Source organism: Nomascus leucogenys, chromosome 12 (assembly GCF_006542625.1).
Source record: "Nomascus leucogenys isolate Asia chromosome 12, Asia_NLE_v1, whole genome shotgun sequence".
In the NCBI taxonomy this organism is placed as follows: Eukaryota; Metazoa; Chordata; class Mammalia; order Primates; family Hylobatidae; genus Nomascus; species Nomascus leucogenys.
The window spans coordinates 61,331,345-61,357,728 of NC_044392.1; the positions used below are offsets into that span (position 1 = coordinate 61,331,345).

A 26,384-nucleotide genomic window follows, 5' to 3' on the forward strand; every position below is an offset into this window, starting at 1 on the left:
CATCCTGGCTAACGTGGTGAAATCCCATCTCTACTAAAAATACAAAAAAAATTAGCCAGGCATGGTGGCAGTCGCCTGTAGTCCCAGCTATTTAGGAGGCTGAGGCAGGAGAATGGTGTGAACCTGGGAGGCAGAGCTTGCAGTGAGCCGAGATGATGCCACTGCACTCCAGCCTGGGCGACAGAGTGAGACTCTGTCTCAAAAAAAAAAAAAAAAAAAAATGAGAAATTGTTTTTCTAAAGAAACATGATTTGCAGACAGAATTTGGTATTTTGTAATATATCAATTATTACTTAATGTTGCCCAAAACAAAGAATGTGTTATCTGTAAAGCTCTCCTATCTACACACTTAGATTTTGAATCAGTTTGTTAAAAATTTTTAAATGTTCAGTTAGTTTGAAAGTACAGATGATAAACATTAGTGAAGATGAAAATTTACTAGTCAAATTTCAACAAAAATCCTTGCTTAATTTAAGGTGAATAGAATTGACAAATAAGTATTCTGATTCAGTCAGTGAAGCTCTTCTTTCATTGTCTTCCATGTATTTGTGGTGAGTTACTTTTTCTATTACTGTGGCCTTTTGTATTAGTTTGCTAGGGCTGCCATAATCAAATACGGCAGATTGAGTGGTTCAAACACCAGAGATTGATATTCTCACAAGTCTGGAGTCTGTAGAAATCTAACATCAAGGTGCCGACAGGGTAAGTTTCTTGTGAGGCCTGTTTCCTTGGCCCGTAGATAGCAGTCTTCTCCCTGTGTCTTCACCTGGTCTCCCTTCTGAATCTGTGTCTAGGTTTCCTCTTTTTTTCTAAGTACACCAGTCATTGGATTAAGGCCCACCCTAGTGACCTCATTTTAACTTAATTCCCTTTCGAGAGACCTGATATCCAAATCCAGTCATATTCTGAGGTGCTGGGGGTTAGGACTTCAACATACGAATTTTCAGGGGACACGGTTCGATCTATAACACCCTTAGAACCAAGTATTGAAATAAACTGAGTTTTGGACTAAATCTTTGAATCACTGTATCAAAAAAAACCACGTTTAATCACACTGCTCTTACTCAAAATATTTGTAGTTAAACTTCAGTGAGAATGAAATGGTTACTATACCCTCCTTTTACATATTTAATTTTTACTAATTTAAACTAGTAAAATGATTTTTTAAATCTCATGCCTTTAAATTTTTAGTTTCAGTGTGCTTATAATGTTCATGATATTATTATAGTTTTATGTTTACAATTTATAAATAAATACATATAAATCAATTATTTTCTTCATTGGAGACCCCTGACTTAGATATTGCCCCTTCTCAAAATGTCTTTCTATCCTGAAGGTAGTATGTTATGTGCTATTAAATTATGCTTTTCAAATTGTAACAATGTATGTGACCTTAGAAAGCCATCCAAACTTGCTAAGCCTCAGTTTCCTCATCTAGAAAATGAAGATATCTTCCTCTAAGGATTGTTATGAGGATTGAATGAGATTATGCATATAGTGCTTGGCAAATAGTAAATATACAAAAAACATTCTTATTGTGGTGTGAATTATTTAAATAAGTTGTGTTACTCATATTCTTAAACTATTCTAGGAAGCTTCCCCATTCTACAAATGGGGCAGCTTCAAATCGTTGGAGGCACTTAAAGTAATAGGCACTGCAAATTTTTCGTAAGCCTTTTCCTTTTAAGCATTCTTATATTTAGCATTTTGTCATTCATTCAACAAACATTTACTGAGGGATTACTGTATGGTGCATACTCTTTTGGGTGCTGGGGATACAGTAGTAAAAAAGCTTACATTCCAGTGAGGGAGAGAAGTAAACAAATAACACAATTTCAGATAAATGATAAGTTCTATGGATAAAATATAGCAGAGTGAGGACATAGAAAATCATGTTGGGAAAGGAGCTTTATTTTAGATAGAATGAACACGGAAGGTGAAAATTGACTAGAAATAGAAAATGAGAGAGGAAGAAGTGATGGTGGCCTGGTTTAGTGTGTTAACAGTAAAGATGATAAGTGGTGGGAATTTGATTTGTTTTAAAGGTGGAGCTAACAGGAATTACCATTGGATTAGTTATGGGGATAACACCTAGGGTCATGTAGCTGTGGCAAATAAACCCTCCAGTAGTACCCATTACAATCAGTAAACAGCAAAGAAAAGGAATTGTAGTCATTTGGAAGGTTTTATGAATAGTGCAGATAACCAACCACGTAACACAATGATGAAATTAGCATTATTCTAAGTCTTTGGCTTATGCCTCAAAATTCTGAATATAATCTGCATTATGACAGCTATCATTTTTCATTCTTTCATTTTAAAAAACCTGAAAAAATTTCCATGACAAATATCTCAACAGACTTGATGGAACTGTTAAAGAATTAAATTTATTTTTTAAAGAATCTTACGTATTTCTTGATTTGCCAGTAGGCACAGTAATGGCTTGAGAAATTTATATTATGTATTATAAGCAATATTAGGAGTTTATTTAAAGTTTCTTTGTTATTTTGGGAACCATTTTTAGTTACTTATAAGGCTGTTTCCTCTGATAGGAGTGAGATAAAAGGCTGGTATCCTGTATGTGCTTGCTTTGAAGATTTGTTATTCAAGGAACAGTCAACAAGATGATAGAGGTTTGACAAGTAGAAGCCTGTTTGACACTTTTCTTCCCCTATTAGTCTGGTCCTTTATTATTTGTTTTAAAATACTTTTAGCCACATTTAATGAAGAATCTTATGCAAGATATATTCCTGTGGGCTTTATTAAAAATGTATTGAGGCTTTCAATTAAATAATGTGTTAATGTAATAGAAAATTGAAAAACCAAATAATGTGAATAGTGCAAGTTCCCACCCAACTTCCTGAGCAGAATTTGTGTTGTTCATTTTTTCCCTGACACAAGCCTTAGCATCCTCTGCTGTAACACATTCAGCAGTGACATTCTGAGATTGAGGTTTACGTTAGGTTTTCTAAGACAGCATTGCAGAAGCATTTACTTGTCACTATTCATACTACCTCCCCTTCAGTCTTATCCCTGACTTTCCTCTTTTTCTAAGTGTCTCCAGCAAGACTAAGTGTTAAGAGTCTTGAGGTCATGGCAAAGACATACACAGGTATTTGCTGTAAGGCAAATTCAGAATTGGAAAGGTATAACAATATGCAAATAGGTGTAATAAAAGCGCACAAAAGGAGTGATTAACTCTGGGGAAAGAGCTAAGGAAGCTTTCACGGAAAAACTTTCAACTGATCTTGAAAGTACATCGTGTATTCAGAGAGAAATTTATAGTACCTGTCATTTATTGAGCAGTTACTATATTCCAGTCACTGTCTTAAACATTTTATTTACTTTATCTGATATTTAATTCTCACAACCTTATAAAATAAATATCTGTATCTGTTGTGCCAAAGGATGCTAAGACATGTATTTGTTACTTAACCTCTTGGTGCCTCATTGCCTTATCTGTAAAATGAGATTAACAGTAGTATCTACCTCATGGGGTTGTTACAATAATTAGGTGAGTTAATATGGATAAAGTTAGTAGAGCTATGCCTGGCTCATATTAAGTGCTCAGTAAGTATTATCTGTAAACATTGTGATCATTCTACAGATAAGAAAACAAGCTTAGAAGGGTTAATTTGACTAATGGTATACAACCAAGAACCAAATCTGTTAGTATTTGAACTCTGTAACTCGAACATTCTGACTTTGGACTGCTAATAGTTCCAGATTATTTGGCATTATTGGAAAATATGTAGCTGGTGAGTAAGGCAAGTGGCAAGAGTCAAAGCTCGAATTAGAGGGTGAAAGACCTTATATGTCATATTAAGGACTATAAACTTCATCTTATCTCTTGCACACCATGAAATATTTACCTGTTTAATTTTATTAGCCGGGCGTGGTGGCTCACACCTGTAATCCCAGCACTTTGGGAGGCCGAGGCGGATGGATCACTTGAGGCCAGGGGTTTGAGACCAGCCTGCCCAACATGGTGAAACCCGTCTCTACCAAAAATACAAAAATTAGCTGGGTGTGGTGACATGTGCCTGTAATCCCAGCTACTTGGGAGGCTAAGGTAGGAGAACCACTTGAAGTGGGAGGCAGAGGTTGCAGTGGGCTGAGATTGTGCCACTTCACTCCAGCCAAGGTGACAGAGCAAGACTCCATCTCAAAAAAAAAAAAAAAAAATATATATATATATATATATATATATATATATGCGTGTGTGTGTGTGTGTGCGTATATATATATATGATATATGTGATTTATACCAGAAACTAGTTTAGTGGCAAAATTATGATCATATTTTTGTATGCATCATAAAAAGACAAGTTTTGTGTACCTGTGACATTTTAAAATAGGTTTAAAACTGTGCAGTTGGCTTTTCCCAATTGTTTCATAAGTATTTGTTGACCATTGTATTAGTCCATTGTGCGTTGCTATAAAGGATTACCTGAGGCTGGATAATTTATAAAGAAAAGAGGTTTATTTGGCTTATGGTTCTTCAGGCTGGACAAGAAGCATGGCCCTAGGATCTTCTTCTGGTGAGGCCTCAGGAAGCTTACAATCATGGTGGAAAGTGAAGGGGGAGGAGACGTGTCACATGGCAAGAGAGGGAGCAAGAGAGATGAGAGGAGGTGCCAGGCTCTTTCAAATAACCAGCTCTTATGTTAACTAATAGAGCAAGAACTCACTTGTTACCTTAGGGAGGGCAGTTAGCCATTCATGAGGGATCCATCCCTGTGACACAAACACCTCCCACTCAACCCCACTTCCAACATTGGAGATCAGATTTCAGCATGAGATTTGGAGGGGACAAATATCCAAACTGTATCAGCTATGTATTTGTTTTGCCTTTATGTTAGTATTGCCTCTAATTGCTGAGTTCAAAGCGATTTTTTTTGTTTTTGTTTTTGTTTTTGTTTTTGAGAAAGGGTCTCGCCATGTTGCCCAGGCTGGTCTCTTGGTCTCAAGCAGTTCTCCCACCTTGGCCTCCCAACAAGTACTGGGATTACAGGCATGAGCCATCATGCCCGGCCAAAGTGATTTATTCTGTTCACCTAGAAATGGCTTTCCTACCTTCAGAGAATCTTCTTATCTCTTTCCTGCTCTCTAAAAAAGAGATTTTAGAAAGATTTTTTTTAAGGAAGCCAAACATAAAAAGAACATATTCTCCCTTCAGAATTTCTGTGCATTCTCAAGCTAATAATAGCAATCAGTAAGCAACAAATTGAGACAAATTGAGACATAGTACACAGGCACTCAAACTATTAAATAGCTTTAATAAAAAATCAAAGGCTGTTTGTTATTAAAATATCTGCTTGTGTTTTACTCTTTAACAGCAGTTATTTATTATGTTAAAATTGTGTTTTGTGTTAAATTGTGATAAAACATTAAAAAAATTTATGTTTTTGTGTATTTTTCCAGAGACTGACTTTGTTATGTGTTGATGTGTAAAAGCCTTCGGGTTTCTGAACAGTTTCAGTGCATGAAGTTGATCTAGCTATAGACTATTTTCTTTAAAGATTCGTGTCCTCGCATCTTTTCTCTGAACTCCTGCTTAGCACTGAAGTGGACCTTAGTGTCTCTAGAACAGAACAGACGCTTTCTACAACTTTCTGACCATACCTCACCATGGTCACCCTCACATGCACACACACACACACACACACACACACACACCCCTGAAACAAAGCAATACTTACATGCAGTGTACTCTGATGTATTCTATTCTACACTATTTTATTTCATTGATTATTTTAAGACTTCCATTTAGGATGTAGAAGGACATAAAAATACCTTTGCTCTGATAGTAACAAGAACATGCTAGACAAAATAAAAATCATATATTTGTCTGGGGCTAGTGACTAGCAGTGGATGCAAATAAACTTTCATGAACTGATTTTCAAAGTAAAAATAGCCTCTCATAAATGAGCAGAGGGCCACAGGAGCTTTTACACCTGGGACAAGTACATGATCTGGATTGAAGTAGCTCTGACATAGATGGTAAGACTTTATGGAGCCAAGGGAAAATCTGACAAGCCTTAGTTAATTGTGTAAATTGTTGAAATTGAAATGTAGATTGGAATCTGGAAGAATCTCAAATGGAAAAACAAACCACTTAGCCCAGGAATTATCTGCTGTGTCCTCTTTCTCCCAGCTTTTGCTACAAAAGCAGCATTGAAGGAGGACAGGAGAGATACAAAGAAATTGTGTAGTCCCACATATTATGCAGTAATGCCCTGCCAGAGTTGATTACAGAGGTGAACCCAAACTATGTGAAACTGCAGCCATGCTCTTTCCAGCTTAATATTGATAGAATTAAAAAAGGCAGTGGTGGCCACGTAGTTCATGCCTATAATTTCAGCACTTCAGATTGCTTGAACCGGGAGGCTGAAGTTGCAGTGAGCCGAGATGATGCCATTGCACTCCAGCCTGGGCAACAAGAGCAAAACTCCATCTCAAAAAAAAAAAAAATTAATATAATGGATGAAGAGATGGAGTATTTCAAAATACAGATGGGAATATAAAGAAAAAAAAGAACCAAATAGAAAATTAAGAGCTGATAAATACAATAACTGAAATAAAAATTCTTTTTTTTTGTCACGATGGAGTCTCACTCCTGTTGCCCAGGCTGGAATGCAATGGCACAGTCTCAGCTCACTGCAACCTCCACCTCGTGGGTTCAAGCAATTCTCCTGCCTCAGCCTTCCAAATAGCTGGGATTACAGGCACCCACCACCATGTCTGGCTAATTTTTTGTATTTTTAGTAGAGGTGGGGTTTCACCATGTTGGCCAGGCTGGTCTCAAACTCCTGACCTCGTGATCTACCAGCCTCGGCCTCCCGAAGTGCTGAGATTACAAGCATGAGCCACCGCGCCTGGCCAAATGGCTACATCATATAGCAATTATATGTTAAATTTTGTAAGAAACTGCTTTCCAAAGGGGTTGCACCATGTTACACTAGCAATATTTGAGAGTTCCAGGTGCTCCAATCTTTTGTATTGTCATTCTTTTAAATTTTAGCCATTCTAGTGGGTGTGTAATTTTAGAATCTTGTGTTTTAATTTGCATGTTCTTGGTGACTAAGGATGGTGTGCATCTTTTCATGTGCTTTATTGTGCTTATTGGCTACTCATAAATCTTTTGTAAAGTGTTCAAATCTTACTCATATTTTAGTTGTGTTGTTTGACTTTTTTGGTGTAATAATTGTTTATTCTGGATTTAAGTCCTCATCAGATATATGTATTGCAGATATTTTTTCCCAGTCTGTGACTTGCCATTTATTTCTTTGTTTCTTGCCAATTAAGTCAAGTTGATTGATAGTGATATTCAAGTCTTTTATATATTTGCTGATTTTCTGTCTATATATTCTTTCTTTCTTTCTTTTTCTTTTTTCTTTTCTTTTCTTTTTTTTTTTTTTTTTTTGAGACAAGGTCTGGCTCTGTTGCCCAGGCTGGAGTACAGTAGTGTAATCATCGCTCACTACATCCTTGACTTCCCAGGCTCAAGCGATCCTCCCACCTCAGCCTCCCAAGTAGCTGGGATTACAGATGCACGACACCATGCCTGCCTAATTTTTAAAAAAATTTTTTGTAGAGACAGGGTTTTACTGTGTTGCCAGGGCTGGTCTCAGATTCCTGGGCTCAAACGATCTTCCCACCTGGGTCCCCCAAAGTGCTGGGATTACAGGTGTGAGCCACTGCACCCAGCTCCATTCCATTTTTAAGCCAATGTCATAAGTGAGCAGAAGGTTTTAATTTTGATGAAGTCCAATGTATCCATTCTTTTTCTTTATGGTTAATGTGTTTTGTGTCCTAAGACATCTTTTTCTTCCTCAAGGTCGTGAAGATTTTTTTCTTCTAGAAAGTTTGTGGTTTTAGCTCTTAGTAGTTAGGTTTATGATCTATTTCAACTTAAATTTTGTAAATGTTATGGGTAAAGGTTGAGGTTCATTTTTTTTCCAGGTAGGTACCTATTTGTTCTAATGCCATCTATTGAAAAGATTATTCTTTCCCCAGCTTTGTGGAAATCAGTTGACTGTGTATATGTGGGTTCATTTCTGGACTCTGTGCTCTTCTGCTGATCCTTTTGTCTATCCTGTCAACTAATACACATTGTTGTGATTACTGCAGTTTTATAAGTCTTAAAATCAGGTAGTCTATGCCCTCCAGCTTTATTCTTCTTTTTGAAAATTATTTAGGCTAACCTAGATTCTTTGCCTTTCCTTATAAACTTGAAAATCAACTTGTCAATTTCTGCAGCAAAGCCTGCTGCGATTTTGTTGAATCTACAGATTCAACAATCTAGGGATTGTGTTGAATCTATAGATCAATTTTGAGATAATTTTTTATAGTAACAAAGTTGAATATTCCTAGCCAGGCCCAGTGGCTCACGCCTGTAATCCTAGGACTTTGGGAGGCCGAGGCAGGCGGATCACTTGAGGCCAGTAGTTCAAGACCAGCCTGGGCAACATGGCAAAACCACATTTTAGTCTCTTCTAAAAATATAAAAATTAGTCAGGTGTGGTGGCATACACTTGCAGTCTTGGGAGGCTGAAGCACAAGAATTGCTTGAACCCGAGAGGTTGAGGCAGCAGTGAGCCGAGATCGCACCACTGCACTCCAACCTGGGCGACAGAGCAAGACTCTGTCTCAAAAAAAAAAAACTTGAATATTCCAGTACATTAATGTATAATATCTGTGTTTGTAGTTATTCTTTATTTTTTACTCTGCATTAGCTTGTGGTTTTCAGTCTACACATCTTGAATCCCTAAGTATTTAAGTATTTCTTTTTCTTTTCTTTTTTTTTTTTTTTTTTGAGACAGAGTCTTGCTCTGTTGCCCAGGCTAGAGTTACAGTAACATGATCTTGGCTCACTACACCTCCTGGATTCAAGCGATTCTTGTGCCTCAGCCTCCTGAATAGCTGGGACTACAGGTGTGCACCACCACGCCTAGCTAAGTTTTTTTTTTGTTATAGTAAAGACAGGGTTTAACCATGTTGCCCAGGCTGGTCCTGAACTCCTGACCTCAAGTGATCTGCCTGCCTTGACCTCCCAAAGTGCTGGGATTACAGGTGTGAGCCACCATACCTGGCCAATGTTTCATGTTTTTATGCTGTTGTACATGTTATTTTAAATTTCATTTTCCAATTGTTTATTCTTAGTGTGTAGAGGCACAATTAATTCTTCTATACTGACCATGTATTCTGAGACCTTGCTAAATTCTCTTATGAATTCTCATATCTTGTAATATAGATTTCTTAGGAATTCCTACATTTACAATCATATTGTTTGCAGAAAAAAAAAAACAGCTTTACTTCTTTTATAATCTCTATGCCTTTTACTTAGTTTTTCTTGCCTTATTCATTATGTTTTTTTTGTTGCTGTTGTTTGAGACAGGGTTTCACTCTGTCACCCAGGCTGGAATGACGAGATCTGCTCACTGCAGCCTCGACCTCTCAGACTTAAGCAGTCCTCCCCCATTCCCACCTTAATCTCCCAAGTAGCTGCGACTACAGGCATGCACCACCATGCCTGGCTAATTTTTGTATTTTTTGTAGAGACTGGATTCACCACTTTGCCCACGATGGTCTTGAACTCCTGAGCTCAAGCCATCTGTCCTCCTTGGCCTCCCAAAGTGTTAGGATTACAGGCATGAGCCATTGCACCTGGCCTTTGTAAACTTCTTTTACAATGTTGAATAAAAGTAGTAAGAGGAGACACCCTTGCCTTTTTCCCATTCTTAAGGAAAAAGTATTTGGTCTTTACCACTTATTGTGATACCAGCAGTGGATTTTTTTTATTTATAGATACTTTATCAGATTGTGGAAATTCTCTTCTATTTCCGATTTGCTGAAAGTGTAAATTTTTTCAAATGCTTTTTCTTCATCTATTAAGATAATTACATAGTTTTCTTTATCCCATAAACATGGTGACTTTTAATGTTAAAGCAACCTTGCATTCTGGTATCCTTTCTGTATATTTATTTATGGGTTTGATTTGCTTATATATATATATTATATTATATATTTTTTATATATTTTATTAATTTATTATTTTTTTTTTTGAGATGGAGTCTTGCTCTGTCGCCCAGGTTGGAGTGCAGAGGCATGATCTTGGCTAAATGCAACCTCCACCACCTGGGTTCAAGCAATCCTCCTACCTCAGTCTTTCAAGAAACTGGGATTATAGGTGCACGCCACTATGCCCGGCTACTTTTTATATTTTTAGTAGAGACCGGTTTCACCATGTTCCCTAGGCTGGTCTCGAACTCATAACCTCAAGTGATCCGCCCTCCTCAGCCTCCCAAAGTGTTGGGATTACAGGTGTGAGCGATTGCGCCCAGTGGACTTACTAATATTTTAGGGGGACTTTTGCATTTATGTTCATGAGTTATATTATTCTGTATTTTTCTTTTCTAAGTTTTTTGCCCAGTTACCTGGTAAGGTAATGCTGGTCTCATAAAATGAGTTGAAATTGTTTCTACTTCCTCTGTTTTCTGAATGAGTTTGTATGTGATTGGTATTATTTCTTTTTCTTGTCCTATTTTTTGTTAAGAGACGGTCTTGCTCTGTCACACAGGCTGGAATGCAGTGGTGCAATCATAGCCCACTGCAGCTTCAGACTCTTTTTTTGTTCACTTTGCCTAGAGGTTTGTCAATTTACTAATGTTTTCAAAGAAACAGTTTATTGTTTCATTGGTTTTTATCCTATGTTCATCTATTTCATTAATACTCATTTTTTATTTTCCTCCAGTTTCTTTGGGTTTACGCTTTTTTTCTTCTTAAGGGAGAATTTTAAATAATTGATCTTTTTAAAGATATTATTAGGTGGAATGATGACACTCAAATTTCAGTATAGAATGTTGAAGACTACAATGTTGAGAAGGTTGGTACATTTTGTGCAGGATTAGCAATGGGACAATTTAAACACATGTTAAGGGAGCACCTAACCTAGAGAGAAATTTAAAATAGTAATTTGAAACTTTATGAGTGTGTTCCAGTTTCTTTTTTCTTTTTTTCTTTTCTTTTCTTTTTTTTTTTTTAGACAGAGTCTCACTCTGTCACTCAGGTTGGAGTGCAGTGGCATGATCTCAGCTCACTGCAACCTCCGCCTCCCAGGTTCAAGCGATTCTCGTGCCTCAGCCTCCCCAGTAGCTGGGATTACAGGCGCATGACACCTCACCTGGCTAATTTTTGTATTTTTAGTAGAAGTGGGGTTTTGGCATGTTTGCCAGGCTGGTGTTGAACTCCTAATTTCAGGTGATCTGCTCGCCTCGGCCTCCCAAAGTGCTGGGATTACAGGCTTGAGCCACCATGCCCGGCCGTGTTCCAGTTTCAAATATCAAGAAGTAGTATCCTCACTTACTGTTTTTAAACTTTTTTATTTTAAAAGATTTATTTCCAAATAATTTGGGATTTTCCAGATATCTTTTTGTTACTGATTTCTCTTTCAGTTCCATTTTGGGCTAGAGAACATTCTCAATATGATGTCAGTCTTTTAAAATTTATTGAGTCTTATTTTATGGCCCAACATATGGTCTATTGGTGAATGTTTCATGTACACTTGAAAAGAGTATTTTTGGTGGCACGTGTCTATAGTCCCAGCTACTCAGGAGGCTGAGGCAGGAGAATTGCTTGAACCCAGGAGGCAGAGGCTGCAGTGAGCCCAGATCATGCCAGTGCACTCCAGCCTGGGCAACAGAGTGAGACTCTGTCTCAAAAAAATAAAAAAAAGAAAGAAAAGAGTATGTACTTTATGTTCGTTGAGTAAAGTGTTCTAAAATGTCAATTAAGTCAAGTTGATTGATAGTGATATTGAAATCTTTTATATATTTACTGATTTTCTGTCTATATGTTTTATCAACTACTGTTGAAAAGTTAAAATCCCCAACTAAAATTGTGGATTTGTCCATTTGGCTTTTTAGTTCTGATATTTTCTTGCTTCTTACATTTTTGAAACTCTTACTAGGTGCATGAACATTTAGGATTGCTAGGTATTCTTGATGAATTGCACCTATTATCTTTTTTGTAATGTCCTTCTTTATCACTGCTGTTATTTCTTGCTCAGGAGTCTACCTTGTCTAATATTAACATGGACAATCCAGCTTTCTTATGATAGTGTTTACTGTTTATGTCTCTTTAACAGATCTATCTCTTTGTATTCAAAGTGCATTTTTTTATGAACACATAGAGTTAGGTCTTGCTTTTTAAATTAAGTTTGATAATCTTTGTCTTGTACTTAGAGCTTAACCCATTTATATACAGTATAATTATTGATATAGTCAGATTTAAGTGTACCATCTTGTTACTCATTTTCTGTTTGTTCCATGTGGGTTTTTTATTATTGTTGTTACCGTTCTTAGGGTTCCCCCTCCAACTCCCCTGCTTTTTTGGCATCAATTATTTTTTTAGAATTCCATTTCATCTTTTTTTGTTGACTTCTTAGCTATTCCTTTTTTTTTTCTTTTAGTAGTTTCATTAGGGTTTATAACACAACTTTAACACATCACTTTCAAATTATATATAAAGTACCTCTTCATATCATATATGAAGTGATTTCTTTTTCCTTCTTTCCTTCGTTCCTTCCTTCCTTCCTTCCTTCTTCCTTCCTTCCTTCCTTCTTCCTTTCTCTCTTTCTTTCTTTTTTTTTTTTTGAGATAGGGTCTCACTCTGTTGCCCAAGCTGGAGCACAGTGGTGCGATCTTGGCTCACTGCAACCTCGCTTGCTTCAAGCGATTCTAATGCTTTAGCCTCCTGAGTAGCTGGGATTACAGGCAGGCACCACCACGCCTGGCCAATTTCTGTATTTTTAGTAGAGACGGGGCTTCACAATGTTGGCCAGGCTGGTTTTGAACTCCTGACCTCAAGATCCACCTGCCTCTGCCTCCCAAAGTGCTGGGATTACAGGTGTGAACCACCGCGCCAGCGTAAAGTGATTTTTAATTCAGTTCCATTATGGGTTAGAGAGACCTACAACACCAGACACAATTTTCCATCCATACCTTTATGCCCTTGTCTTACATTTATTTCCACATTGTTGTAAATTTCACAGTGCATTATTATGTTTACTTTAGTCAAGTCATCTTTTAAAGAGATTAATAAGAAAAAATATGCCTTGTATATTTGTCCACAAGTACCATTTTTGTTCTCCTTATTCCTGTTTTAGATCCAGATATCTATCTGGTATCATTTCTTCTTCAACTTGAAGAACTTTAAAATTTTTACGTGATCCTGCATACGAGTTAAATGTGCTGACATTTGCATTTAACATGGGCACTAAATACAGATAAATGTAAAATTTCTGCTAATAGCATAATTTTCTTTGTTAAATAGAAAATTTTTTAAAAACCCACAAGTTGAAAGCAAGGCTGCAGAAGAAAAGAAAAAACTTTATGTGTACCTTTAAAGGCACTTTTACTGCCTTTTGAACAGGGACCTCACATTTTCAATTTGTACTTGGACTCGTGAATTATGTCACTGGCTCTGAATGTAGGCCTGCTGTTGACAAATTTTTACAGCTTATGTTTAACTGAAAGCATTTTTATTTCACCTTCATTTTGAAGATTGTGTCTAGAATTCTAGATTTGCAGTTGTTGGTTTTTTTCCTAGCACTCTAAAAATTTTCCTTGTTTTCTGGCTTACCTTGTTTCCCCATATATACATATTTTTTCTCTGACTTCTTAAGAATTTTCTCCTTATCACTGGTTTTTAGCAACTTGATTGTGGTTTTCCTTGTGCCTTTCTTTGTGTTTATCCTGTTTGGGGTTTGTTGAGCCTCTTGGATCTTTGGGTTTAGAGTTTTCATCAAATTTAGAAAATTTTCATCTGTTATTACTTGAAATATTTGTTCTCTGTCCCTACTCCCGACCCCTTCATTTCTGTGACTCCAGTTATATGTAGGGTAAAGCAAAACCACTTGATGTTGTCCCACTGAAGCTCTGTTTTTCATCTTTGTTTTAGCTTTTCTTCTTCGCTTTGTGCTTTAGGCTTTTAAAAAACAGTTTCTATTGCTACTTATTCAACTTTATTGGTCATTCCTTCTAAAATAACTAAAGTCTGCTATTCGACACATCCAGTGAATTTTTCATTTCAGATAGTATATTTTTAAGCTCCAGAAGTTTTATTTGTTGTCTTTTTTTACATCTTCCATTACTCTACTTATGTTCATGTTTTCCTTCAAATTTATGAAAATATTTATAATAGCTGAATTGAAGTCCTTGTCTGCCAATTCCATCATGTCTGTTGTTTTGGTTCGATTTCTTTTATTTTGTATTATTTTGGTTCTACTTTTTTTTTTTTCTTTTCTTTGAGACGGAGTCTCGCTCTGTCGCCCAGGCTGGAGTGCAGTGTCACAATCTCGGCTCACTGCAAGCTCCGCCTCCCAGGTTCTGGCCATTCTCCTGCCTCAGCCTCCCGAGTAGCTGGGACTACAGGCACCCGCCACCACGCCCGGCTAATTTTTTGTATTTTTAGTAGAGATGGGGTTTCATCGTGTTAGCCAGGATGGTCTCGATCTCCTGACCTCGTGATCCGCCCGCCTTGGCCTCCCAAAGTGCTGGGATTACAGGCGTGAGCCACCGTGCCCAGACATTTTAAATGTTACATTGCTGGGTGTCTGGATTTACTTGTCTTCATGTAAAAATTATTGAATTTTGTTTTTGTGAGTACTTAAATTTCATAAGAATCAACTTAATCCTTGTTAGGGTAGCTCTAGGATAGTCCTTACTCTAGGGTTAATTTCATCCTACTGGTAAATCATGACCTCTTGTTTCTCTACTGAATTACCTGAGCATTCAATGAGGTTGCTCCTCTGTTGTTGGACTTTAACGTTTTCCCAGAACTGGTGAACCCTGGGTTAGCTTAAAAATCCCCCATAGTTTTTCTTTCTCCACTAGTTGTTTGTTGTCTAGCCTCATGTAGTATTACCCTATGCATTGGCAACTTAGTATTCAACCAGAGATTCAAGGGGACTCTATGTAGATTTCTGGAGCTTTTTCTCTATGTTGCTCTCTTTTCTGATACTGTGCCCTGAAAATTCCATTTGCCTCAGTCTCTCCATATTCCGATCTCGTTATCCTCAACTCAGTAAGGTTGCCATGTCTATTTGGGTTCCCCCTCTTGACCCTACTTTCTGGAGTCTCCAGGGAGAAAGCTGGGCCATCATAGGATCTGCCTCATTTTCCTCTCTTCTTTCAGGGATCACAATCCTAAGCTGTGTTATCCAGTATCTGAAAGCACTTATTTTATATATTTTTCCAGTTTTTTAGTTATTGATGTGGGAAAGGCAAGCCTAGTTCAGCTACTCCATCGTGGCCAGAAGTGAAGTTTCCTTGGTCCCTTTCATAAATTTTCTTTTCTGTTTTTTTTTTTTTGGAACGAATCTCACTCTGTCGCCAGACTGGAGTGAAGTGGCATGATCTCCGCTCACTGAAGCCTCTACTTCCCGGGTTCAAGCGATTCTCCTGCCTCAGCCTCCTGAGTAGTAGCTGGGATGACAAGCGCACGCCACCACGCCCAGCTAATTTTTTATATTTTTAGTAGAGACGGGGTTTCACTGTTAGCCAGGATGGTCTCGATCTCTTGACCTCGTGATCCGCCCGCCTCAACCTCCCAAAGTGCTGGGATTACAGGCGTGAGTCACCACACCCAGCCAGTTTTCTTTTTAATTAAGGTAAAATTCACTATTTTTACAGTGTACCCCTTCATTATTTTGTAAATCAGGTTTTAGAATGTTCCAAATTCTTCCAAGTTATTTTTCCAGATGCTTATATCTAATCAAATAAAATATTTTAAAAGATTTGGAGTGAGAAACTTGCCCTATCCAAGACTTGAATTAGTAAAATAGAGCATCAGTGTCCTCTTTCCCAAAGAGAATTTAATTTACTGGAGTGAATTCAGATTGGTTTCTCTTAATATGTTAAAAACACAGAATTCTATATATGATAGGTTATGTTATAAATCATATGTTAAGCTGATAAACTACAGTTGGTATATTTCTTGGATGAAAATAAATACACAGAAGAGCAATAGAAAATAAAAAGACAGGGACATGATTAAGAGTCATCTCCAAGTATGCTGTTTGATTATGCTTCTAAAAATCATGCTTGGCCAGGCGCAGTGGCTCACGTTTGTAATCCCAGAACTTTGGGAGGCTGAGGCGGGTGGATCACCTGAGGTCAGGAGTTCGAGACCAGCCTGGCCAACATGGTGAAACCCTGTCTCTACGAAAAATATAAAAAACTAGCTGGGTGTGGTGATGGGCACCTGTAATCCCAGCTACTCAGGAGGCTGAGGCGGGAGAATTGTTTGAACCTGGGAGGCAGAGGTTGCAGTGAGCCGAGGTTGCATCATTGCACTCCAGCCTGGGCAACAAGAGCAAAACTTCATCTCATAAAAGAAAAAAATCATGCTTGAGTTTTCATGTTTATACTTCTATTGTACAGGTGAGGAACTGAATGACCGCTGTTGTTTCTTTTGTTGAGATTGTCCATTGTGGTTATGTATGCTCTAGCTTCTCTTTTTGTGAGTCCTACCTGACTTCAATAGTTTTTAATAGCTGGAAAAGTCTCTGACTCATTTCATGCTGTTAAAAGAAAAGACAAAATGATTTTTAAAATTGTTGAAACTGTTAAGATTTTCTCAACCTCTGTTTCTGTTAGAACTGTTAAAGCAAGCTTGAGAAAGCAGTCTCTAGGACAAATATGCAAATAAGTTGGCTTTAGGAAGTTTTCAAAAGACAAATCTTGGGAGAGATCTAGGATTTGAAAGTTGGGCCAGCACTTAGGAGTTAGGATGTCCACCAATAATGGAGGTTAAGGCAAGAAACTGGGAAGATGAGGAATGGGATGAATAAGATCTTGCAGGCTAGGAGAGCCATGGGAGAGGAGGCGCTGAGGAGCAAGGTGGCTCAGAATATAATTAGATTAAAGGGACAGATGTGAGGTTTCTGTAAGAAAACAACTGAGGTGAGCAACTCTTATTTTTAGATGGGACAAAATCACAACCTGTATGTGAGAACAGGCAAGCTACATTATAAAGGATATAAGTTAATTTGGCAAAAATTGAAACTGTGAAATCAGCTCTAAGAAAGATTTTCTGTGTTATCAGTAACAGTCATAGATCTAGTTAAAATTCATTAAAGTGTTTTTATTTTTGAAATAGTTCATTTTTTGAAAGCTATCATGTATTAAAGCATACATTTAGGAGAAAGTAAATACCTACATATTTTAGGAGAGTCTTACTCTGCTGTGCTACTCTGTTCAACTGAAACACCGTCAGTACACATCATTTATATTTGTGTGTGAATTCCGTAGATTTAGCCATTTGTTGCCAGTCATTTGACTTTTACCTTTTTTTTTTTTTGAGTTGGGGTCTCGCTCCATCACCCAGGCTAGATTGCAATGCTGTGATCATAACTTACTGCAGCTTCCAACATCTGGGCTCAAGCAGTCCTCCTGCCTCAGCCTCCCAGCTTGCAGCTGGGACTACAGGTACATGCCACCATGCACAGCTGATTTTATTTATTTATTTATTTATTTATTTATTTATTTATTTAGTAGAGATGAAGTCTCACTGTATTGCCCAGGCTGGTCACAAATCTGGCCTCAAGTGATGCTCCTGCCTCAGCATCCTAAAGTCCTGGGATGACAAATATGAGCCACCACACCCAGCCATGTTGCCAGTAATTTTCAAGTTAAAAATTTTTTTTAGCCCTGACAATTTTCATTTTTTTTCTCAATTTGAGCCATTCACACTGAAGACACATTAACCAGAGAAAAATAAAGAAAGAGTTAACAAGGACCACCAAAAACCTCTAGGAGCTTCCCAGGAGCCAGAGAAAAAAGTCCTATCTTGTCTATAGTGAAGAAACCTGAGTCTCAAAGACACCCTAAAATCCTAGGAATTCCTTATAAATACCAGAAGCAAGAAAAGAATTTTCAGTTTTAATAATCAACAGTAGCAGATTAGATCTTTAAATTGTATGCATTAGTTTTTTATCAAGAGTTCTGTGCAACAGTTTTGGTGCTTTGGACTTTGGGTATAGTTATTTTTTTTCATCCACATGAGCTTAATTTCTTAAAGTTTTTTGGATTTTTTTTTTTTTTTTGCGTCAGACTATCACCAAAGTTTATTTGCTGGCAAAGCTAGTTTTCCCAGAAATTTGTACGTTTCCTACATACAAATGAAAGTTGTTTTAAATGAAAGTTGATGGAATTCTTAGTTAGCAGTTGCTTTGCCAAGAATAACATTTTTGTGTGCTTTCTGTATGTAACAGTTTTGGTCAGCTGTACTGACAGAGCTGGGCTAAGATATTTTCCTGCCTGTTAATCAAGGCCACACAGACAAAGCTCAAGGAAGGATGATCCCTGCCTCAGGAAGTTTTGAATCAACTGCTATTTTTAACAAGTATACAGTAGAACTTGAGATCAGGTCTTTACTCAGTTGGTAGGAAAAGTTTTCTGCTGAAGCTTACGTATAAGGAAACGGTTTATGGGCCTGAATGAAGCCTCTGTGTGAAAGGAAGGAATGTGACAGTGGCTGTAAGTATTTGTGTTGATTTGGGTCAAGGGTGTGGTAGCATAGATGTGGGAAGTCCAGTCATCAAATAGGTTATTACATTTTAAGGCAACTGATAGTTAATGGGCACCTTGAGTTGTCTTTAGTGTATATAGAATCCTGTGCTGCTAATAGTAAAGTTGAAATAGGCTATGTGATGGGCTGATATTATTTTTTTTATTATTAATACTATTTATTGGGTGCTTATAATGTGACATTTGGCAATAAATGTTAGTTCTTTCTTTTTTTTATTATTATTATACTTTAAGTTTTAGGGTACATGTGCACAATGTGCAGGTTTGTTACATATGTATCCGTGTGCCATGTTGGTGCGCTGCACCCATTAACTCGTCATTTAGCATTAGGTATATCTCCTAATGCTGTCCCTCCCCACTCCCCCCGCCCCACAACAGTCCCCAGAGTGTGATGTTCCCCTTCCTGCGTCCATGCATTCTCATTGTTCAATTCCCACCTATGGGTGAGAACATGCGGTGTTTGGTTTTTTATCCTTGCAATAGTTTACTGAGAATGATGGTTTCCAGTTTCATCCATGTCCCTACAAAGGACATGAACTCATCATTTTTTATGGCTGCATAGTATTCCATGGTGTATATGTGCCACATTTTCTTAATCCAGTCTATTGTTGTTGGACATTTGGGTTGGTTCCAAGTCTTTGCTATTGTGAATAGTGCCGCAATAAACATACGTGTGCATGTGTCTTTATAGCAGCATGATTTATAGTCCTTTGGGTATATACCCAGTAATGGGATGGCTGGGTCAAATGGTATTTCTAGTTCTAGATCCTTGAGGAATTGCCACACTGACTTCCACAATGGTTGAACTAGTTTACAGTCCCATCAACAGTGTAAACGTGTTCCTATTTCTCCACATCCTCTCCAGCACCTGTTGTTTCCTGACTTTTTAGTGAGATGGGCTGATGTTATTAATCAACGTAGGACAGGAGGAGAAAGTTGGCTATTGGTGTGTTTCCATGCTAACTGGCTCTTGCTGTGGACATACATAAATTTTGGGGGGGGTTTGAGATTGTAATTCTGTGTATATATATGCTCCTTGTTTCATTAAAAGAAGGTTTCATAAATAATTAATTTATGCCTGGGTGTGGTACCTCATGCCTGTAATCCCAGCACTTTGGGAGGCCAAGGGGGTGGATTGCTTGAACTCAGGAAGTTCAAGACGAGCCTGGGTGACATGGAGAAACTCTGTCTCTACGAAAAATACAAAAACTTAGTCAGGTGTGGTGGCACATACCTGTAGTCACAGCTCCTCAGGAGGCTGAGGTGGAAGAATCACTTGAACCCAGGAGGCAGAGGTTGCAGTGAGCCAAGATCGCCACCACTGCTCTCCAGCCTTAGTGACAGAGCGAGACTCTGTCTCAAAAAAAAAAAAAAAGAATTTATTACAAAAATATTGTATACTACTATGTATAATCTCTTCTAAAACCTCATTCTACCTAACTTTAGGAAATTAAATATGGCAGAACACTAAAGCTGACAATTTGAAAAATACCACAAATAACGTTTTGTTAGTATTATTATCTCACCATCTTAGGAGTGCCTTTATGTAGTTGAATTACTTAATAGATGACAGGTACGTTTTTACATATGCAATGCATATGAATCATGTAGGGATAGGTGGGCAATGTTTTAGTGGAGTTTTAAATTAGGAAATTATAAAATGTGTTAACATATTTTTGTGTCATTTTAACAGGATTATTCAGGATCAGGTTGTAGCCATTTTCAACAAGGATCACTGATCAAAATTGTTCTTTTTACAAAGAGATTTACAAGTTAAACATGAAGGGAAAATACTGGAATCATTTGGATTCTGACAGGATAAAGAATACAATATTTCACATTTACTTGTAATGGAACCTTTGTAAGATTCATCACTTGTCATTCACCCAGTTGGGAACATGGATGTTGGTTTTTCTCGTACTGCTGTTCAGACACTGTCAAGAAGCCACTGCAAAAACATCAAACAAAAAATTTCTCAATGGGAAGGAAGGGCTAATGGTATATCTAATCCAGAAAAGTGGCATCCAAAGGACTTTGGAGTGAGATATAACTGTCACCAAGAGATCCGTCTGAAGAAAAATCCTATAGCTGAGAGAAAGAGCAAAAACTTGGATGTAACCAGCTGTGAAAATGTGGGTCTAGATATAAATGAAGATACCAAAAGCCATGATCAAAGTGAGAATGAAAATAAGAAACATGAATATGACGATACACACTTCTTTAAAAATGAATCAGAATCCAACTGGGTATGTTCTCGGGTCAAAGAAATGGAAAGCTGTAAAGAAGATGTCTTAGATCCAGAGACTTCATTACCTCCAGGAAACTTCTATACCTCACAAATACTGTGGAAGAAAATAGAAGCACTTCCCCCAGATAAACTCTTAAATTTGGCTTTAGAACATTGTGACTCTTCAGAAAAAGAACTGAACTTCAGAGTTCTGGATAGTTCATACGGAATAACCAAGAGCTTAGAAAATATTTACTCTGAACCTGAGGGGCAAGAATGTGGACCTTCCATAAATCCTTTGCCAAAACCTCGTAGGACATTCAGATATTTATCTGAATCTGGTGTTACGCCATATAAAGAAAGAAACTGTGACAAAAAATACTGTGAAAATAATTCTTGTGCACAATCTTCTTTGGCCTCTTCTGAGGAACCTGAACCAAAGAAATATGGTGGAAAAATCAGAGGAAGATCTAAAAGGTATGTTTTTATCCTACAGATAAAGACTTGTAGGTATTTTCCTTACAGGATTATTGAGCTTCTTTTTCCTTTTCAAACCAGTTTCCATTTCCCAGCTTAGGTGATGGCCCTGATTTGAACATACAGGTGTTGATTAATGTGGAAGGAAAATAAGAAGTGAAAAAAGTAGAAATGTAGTAATATCTAAGATAATCTATTGACATAAGAGCATCAGAACACCTTCCATTTTATTAATACATCTTTAAGAATCTGGGCCAATGCTGGGCGCGGTAGCTCACTCCTGTAATCCCAGCACTTTGGGAGGCTGAGGCTGGCAGATTACTTGAGGTCAGGAGTTCAAGACCAGCCTGGCCAACATGGTGAAACCCTGTCTCTACTAAAAATACAAAATTAGCTGGGCGTGGTGGTGTGCACCTCTAGTCCCAGCTATATGGGATGCTGAGGCAGAAGAAATGCTTGAACCTGGGAGGCTGAGCTTGCAGTGAGCTGAGATCGTGACACTACACTTCAGCCTGGGTGACACAGCAAGACTCAGTCTCAAAAAAAAAAAAATCTATAGGAGCTGGGTGTGGTGGCTCAATCCCAGCACTTTGGGTGGCTGGGGCAGGAGGATCACTTGAGGCCAGGAGTTCAAGACCAGCCAAACACTAGACAGGGCAACATAGTGAGACCCTGTCTCTACAAAAAAAAAAAAAAAGAAAAAAGAAAAAACTAGCCAGGTGTAGTGATGTGTTCCTGTTGTCCTACCTACTTGGGAGTATTACTTGACCCCAAAAGCTCAGGCTACAGTGAGCCATGATCACTTCACTGCACTCCAGCCTGGGCAGCAGAATGAGACCCTGCCTCTAAAATAAAATAAAATAAAAATTAAATTCAAAAAAATCTGTAGGGAAGCAGTAACATTCTTCCACTTCATTTAGGGCATGCTGGCCTCAGCCCCACTTTTCCTTACGAAGTGAACTTAATAAAGGAACCCAATGAAGAACATGAATGTCATTGGCTACAAGCATCCAGTTTTCTCATGGTGTTTATAAGGCACAGCCTACTTCATTATTCTTAGATCTCTGATAAAACACCTTTGTAATTTTGCACACAAGTTCTGTACTTATTTATTTCTGTCTCCCATACCAATTTAAAGAAGATTAGAATTTTCTGTAATCCTAGCACTTTGGGAGGCCGAGGCAGGCAGATCACCTGAAGTCAGGAGTTCAAGACCAGCCTGGTGGTCATGGTGAAACCTCTTCTCTACTAAAATACAAAAAAGAGCCAGGCATGGTGGCACGCATCTGTAATCCCAGGTGCAACATCCCTGCAGCAATGTAGCATCGTTTGAACCTGGGAGGCAGAGGTTTCAGTGAGCCAAGATTGTGCCACTGTACTCTAGCCTATGCGACAGACTGAGCTTCTGTCTCAAAAAATAATAATAAAACAAACAATCAACAAATAACTAAATAAAAATTTAAAAAAATAAAGATTAGAGTTTTGAAAGATATAACTTTAAAATATATCTCCTTTTTTAAGGAAATCCTTTGAATTTGAGGATATTCAGCACTTTCGAAATCGGAACTCACAGACGATTCGTGAAGAACTTGGAAGAAATTCTGGGTCAGCACTTTATTACACACAGTCTGAGGACAATATCTATGAAGATATCATATGTAGGTGTTGACAACTTTGCAATTAAATTTAATGGTTATGTATTTGGTGAAGCCCTTAATTGTAGGGTGGTATTTTCTTCTATAATCAAGCATATATTGCTCTACATTTTTCTCTTCAGCATGGAAACCTTTGGTGTATAAATTATTTTATTCTCTAATGAATTTTACAACTAATGTGACAGACTGCTCGGCTTATAAGTACATGTTTATAATATCGTATTTTGAGAATTCTTTTAGCTCTGTTGGACCCATAAGCTTAAATTGCTGTTGATCTGGAAACCCACATCCCTACAGCAATGTAGAATAAGAAAGCTGAACATAGTTAGCTTTTTCTTTCTTTTGCTAGCTGTGGTTATCTTTGCATTTAATTATGTTCATGTAACTTTTTTAAAATTATTTTTTAAGATCCCACCAAAGAAAATCCATATGCAGATATTCCAGTGCAGCCTTTACCTATGTGGAGATCACCTTCAGCATGGAAGCTACCACCAGCTAAAAGTGCTTTTAAAGCACCCAAGGTATAACCAGATAATTAATTGAAGAAAACATTAGAATCTTATTCATGGTATCTACAAAAAGAATAAGGGGATTTAACTGGGTCCAGAACTAAGAGGCACAGAAATGTAAGTTTTAATGTTGGTGGTGGTTTTTTTTATTTTTGTTTTGTTTTTTTTGGGATAACATACAGCTTTTTTTTTTTTTGGTTGTTGTTTTAACACTTCAAAAATAATTGAATATATATGCCTTTAGACAGCCATGAACTTTTCAGTTTACTATAGTTCCCACTCTCCCTATTAGTCTGCATCAACCTATGGCCATTAAATTACCTTCCTAGTCCCTGAAAGCATGCGAGACGCCTAAAAGCAAAGGCTCCCTAGAGTTCATGAAAACTGTGAGCCATTGTTTTCTGGGAATTTGATTACCCTGTAGTGGAACTTTGGATTAGAAACCTGAGAAACTTCTTTACAAATGGTAGGAAAGAAATTATGTTATCTTCATTTGAAATGATTTTAAAGGAAATATAGGATAAATACATTTCTGGAATAGCTTTGACTTTGTATGATAATACAGGCATTAACTAGATGATGCTGGCCAGGTGCAGTGGTTCACACCTGTAATCCCAGAACTTTGGGAGGCTGAGGTGGGAGGATTGCTTGAGCCCAGGAGTTTGAGACCAGCCTGGGCAACCTGGCAAAACCCCATCTCTACCAAAAAAAAAAAAAAAAAAAAATTAGCCGGATGTGGTGACACGTGCCTGTAGTCCCAGCTGCTCAAGGGGCTGAGGTTGGGGGATCACTTGAGCTCAGGAGGTCAAGGCTGCAATGAGCCGTGATCATGCATGCCACTGCATTCCAGCCTGGGCGACAGAGCAAGACCCCATCTCAAACAAACAAGCAACAACAGCAAAACTAGGTGATCTAACCAGTACATCTTCTCCTGTTTTAGCTCCCTCCCAAACCTCAGTTCCTTCACCGGAAGACTATGGAAGTAAAGAACTCACAAGCTTATTTGCGGTCAAAGCTCACAAAAGATACCACTTTGCCGGTCACTTTAACGGAATGGAAGCTTTTCCGAGCTGGTGAAGTTGCAAACATGAAAAGGAAAAATCTTCCAAGGGTAAAGACTCCAGTGCTTTCATTCTTTGACTCTTACTTCAGCACTTCCATGAATGAGAATAAGTAAACTTTAGACCGAAATGAATAATAGGTTAGAACTGACCTACTGGGATTAGAAGACTTAGAAGGCAGCGTTAAGTTTTAAATTTTTGCTCATGCTAGAAAAGTGCATGAATGGCTTTTGCCAGAGTTTCGTTATGGATTTTTAAATTGATTTAGATGGGGACTTCACTTCAGTTACCTTAGCTCTCATTGAAATCCTCCCGCCTATTTCAAGGGCATTCTCTCAGGATGGCTTCAGTGTTGTTCTAATTCACTCATTCATATAATTGCCAAAGTGAGTTCAGTTTTGTGCTTGAGTTTACAGATTTTCAGTAACGAAAAAGTATATGCCATTTATTTGGGGCAAAAATTTCCAAAGAAAAAAACAAATCTATTACTTGGGAATGGAAATTATCAGCAATCATAATAAATAAATGACTTCTCCCTCAAGGGATAAAAGGCAGTAAGTCTGTACATCATCTCTACTAGAAGCATTGCAACCAAAATGAAGAAATTGAGATTACTTGCAGACAGACATATAAATTTTTTTCTTATTTATTTACTTATTTTGTAGAGACAGAGTCTCACTATATTGCCCAGGCTGGTCTTGAACTCCTGGCCTCAAGCAATCCTCTTGCGTTGGCCCCCCAGAGTTCCGGAACTGCAGGTGTGAGCCACTGCACCTGACTAATAGACATTTTCTTTTAGGAGAAACACTTAAGAAATTATATGAAAAAATTTTAAATTTTCTCTGTTACTTTGTTCTTCTGTAATGCAGGGTGTTTTCAGGATTGTCAAAATACTATGCAGATATTCTGCTGTAATGAAGAAATCAGATCACTTAAATATTATTCCTTCTTTAATACCATCTGAATTAGCTATATGTGTTCATTTAACATGTAATTTTTGTACCTGATTTTAACATTAAACAAAAGTCACATCTGTTTCTTGGGTTAGTAACTGTTGATTTGTTCCTTGGGAAATATTCTATTCCACAGTTTTAATTCTTATCAGTTGTCTGCCCCTTCCGCTTTACTATGTGAAAAGTTAAAGACATAGAGGTTTTTTAAAGCTAAACTGATCTCTCTTAGTGAAAAAAAAAATGTAACTGTTTATCTTTCTTTGTATGATGAGGAATATTTTTTTAAAAAGAGTCTTAAAGAACTGCCAGGCATCTTGCAGTAGCTCCGTCCTCTGGTAGATCATGTTGGCACAACAAAGCAGCCTCCCACATGGCCCAGCAACAACAAATTGTGTGTTAATAGGGAGAAGAATGCAAACACCTTAAGGGATTGCATTTAAGATGTGGTTCTTATAATGGCATTAACACATATTTAGGAATTATGGCTTATAGAGTTTAATGAGACCCAGGGAGGCTTTTACAGCGCTTTCGATTTCATGCCTCAGTGTTTTATGTATTATGGGTCTCAAGTACTCAAAGCTTGTTCTGTATCTGATTGTAGGTGATAGGATCTAACTTTTCCCTTTCTAATATTTTTTCTGAAGGTTTTTGGAGAAGTGAGGAGAAAAAAATGATTATGAATTCTTAATTGTCAGGCAGGAACAAGCCATGACATCATTTCTACCTGTGACCCTCCTTGGATTAAATCTTTTTAGGATGTCCCTTATGCAATACAAATTTTGGCTTTGGAGTATCTTCTAGAACAACATTCTATAAGAAAGTCCATTTTCATTTATTTCCCCTTTAATGCCTCCAGCTGTCCCTGGAAGGGAAACTGTTCCACAATTTCACCTCACTGATCTAGTCCAT

General features: G+C 37.6%; 1 protein-coding gene across 2 annotated transcripts in view; it reads left to right on the forward strand.

Moving 5' to 3' along the window:
- Positions 1–26,384, forward strand: part of DENND2C (DENN domain containing 2C) — an 88,178-nt gene that overhangs the window by 24,214 nt on the left and 37,580 nt on the right. Inside the window, exons 2-5 of one of the 2 annotated variants that reach the window (XM_030823229.1) lie at positions 20,287–21,297; positions 22,819–22,955; positions 23,361–23,473; positions 24,402–24,572. In XM_030823229.1, coding sequence (XP_030679089.1) covers positions 20,492–21,297; positions 22,819–22,955; positions 23,361–23,473; positions 24,402–24,572 — 1,227 coding nt within the window. In that variant the 5' untranslated portion in view covers positions 20,287–20,491. The remainder of the gene's footprint in view (positions 1–20,286; positions 21,298–22,818; positions 22,956–23,360; positions 23,474–24,401; positions 24,573–26,384) is intronic. The other variant, XM_030823230.1, reaches the window with a different exon arrangement.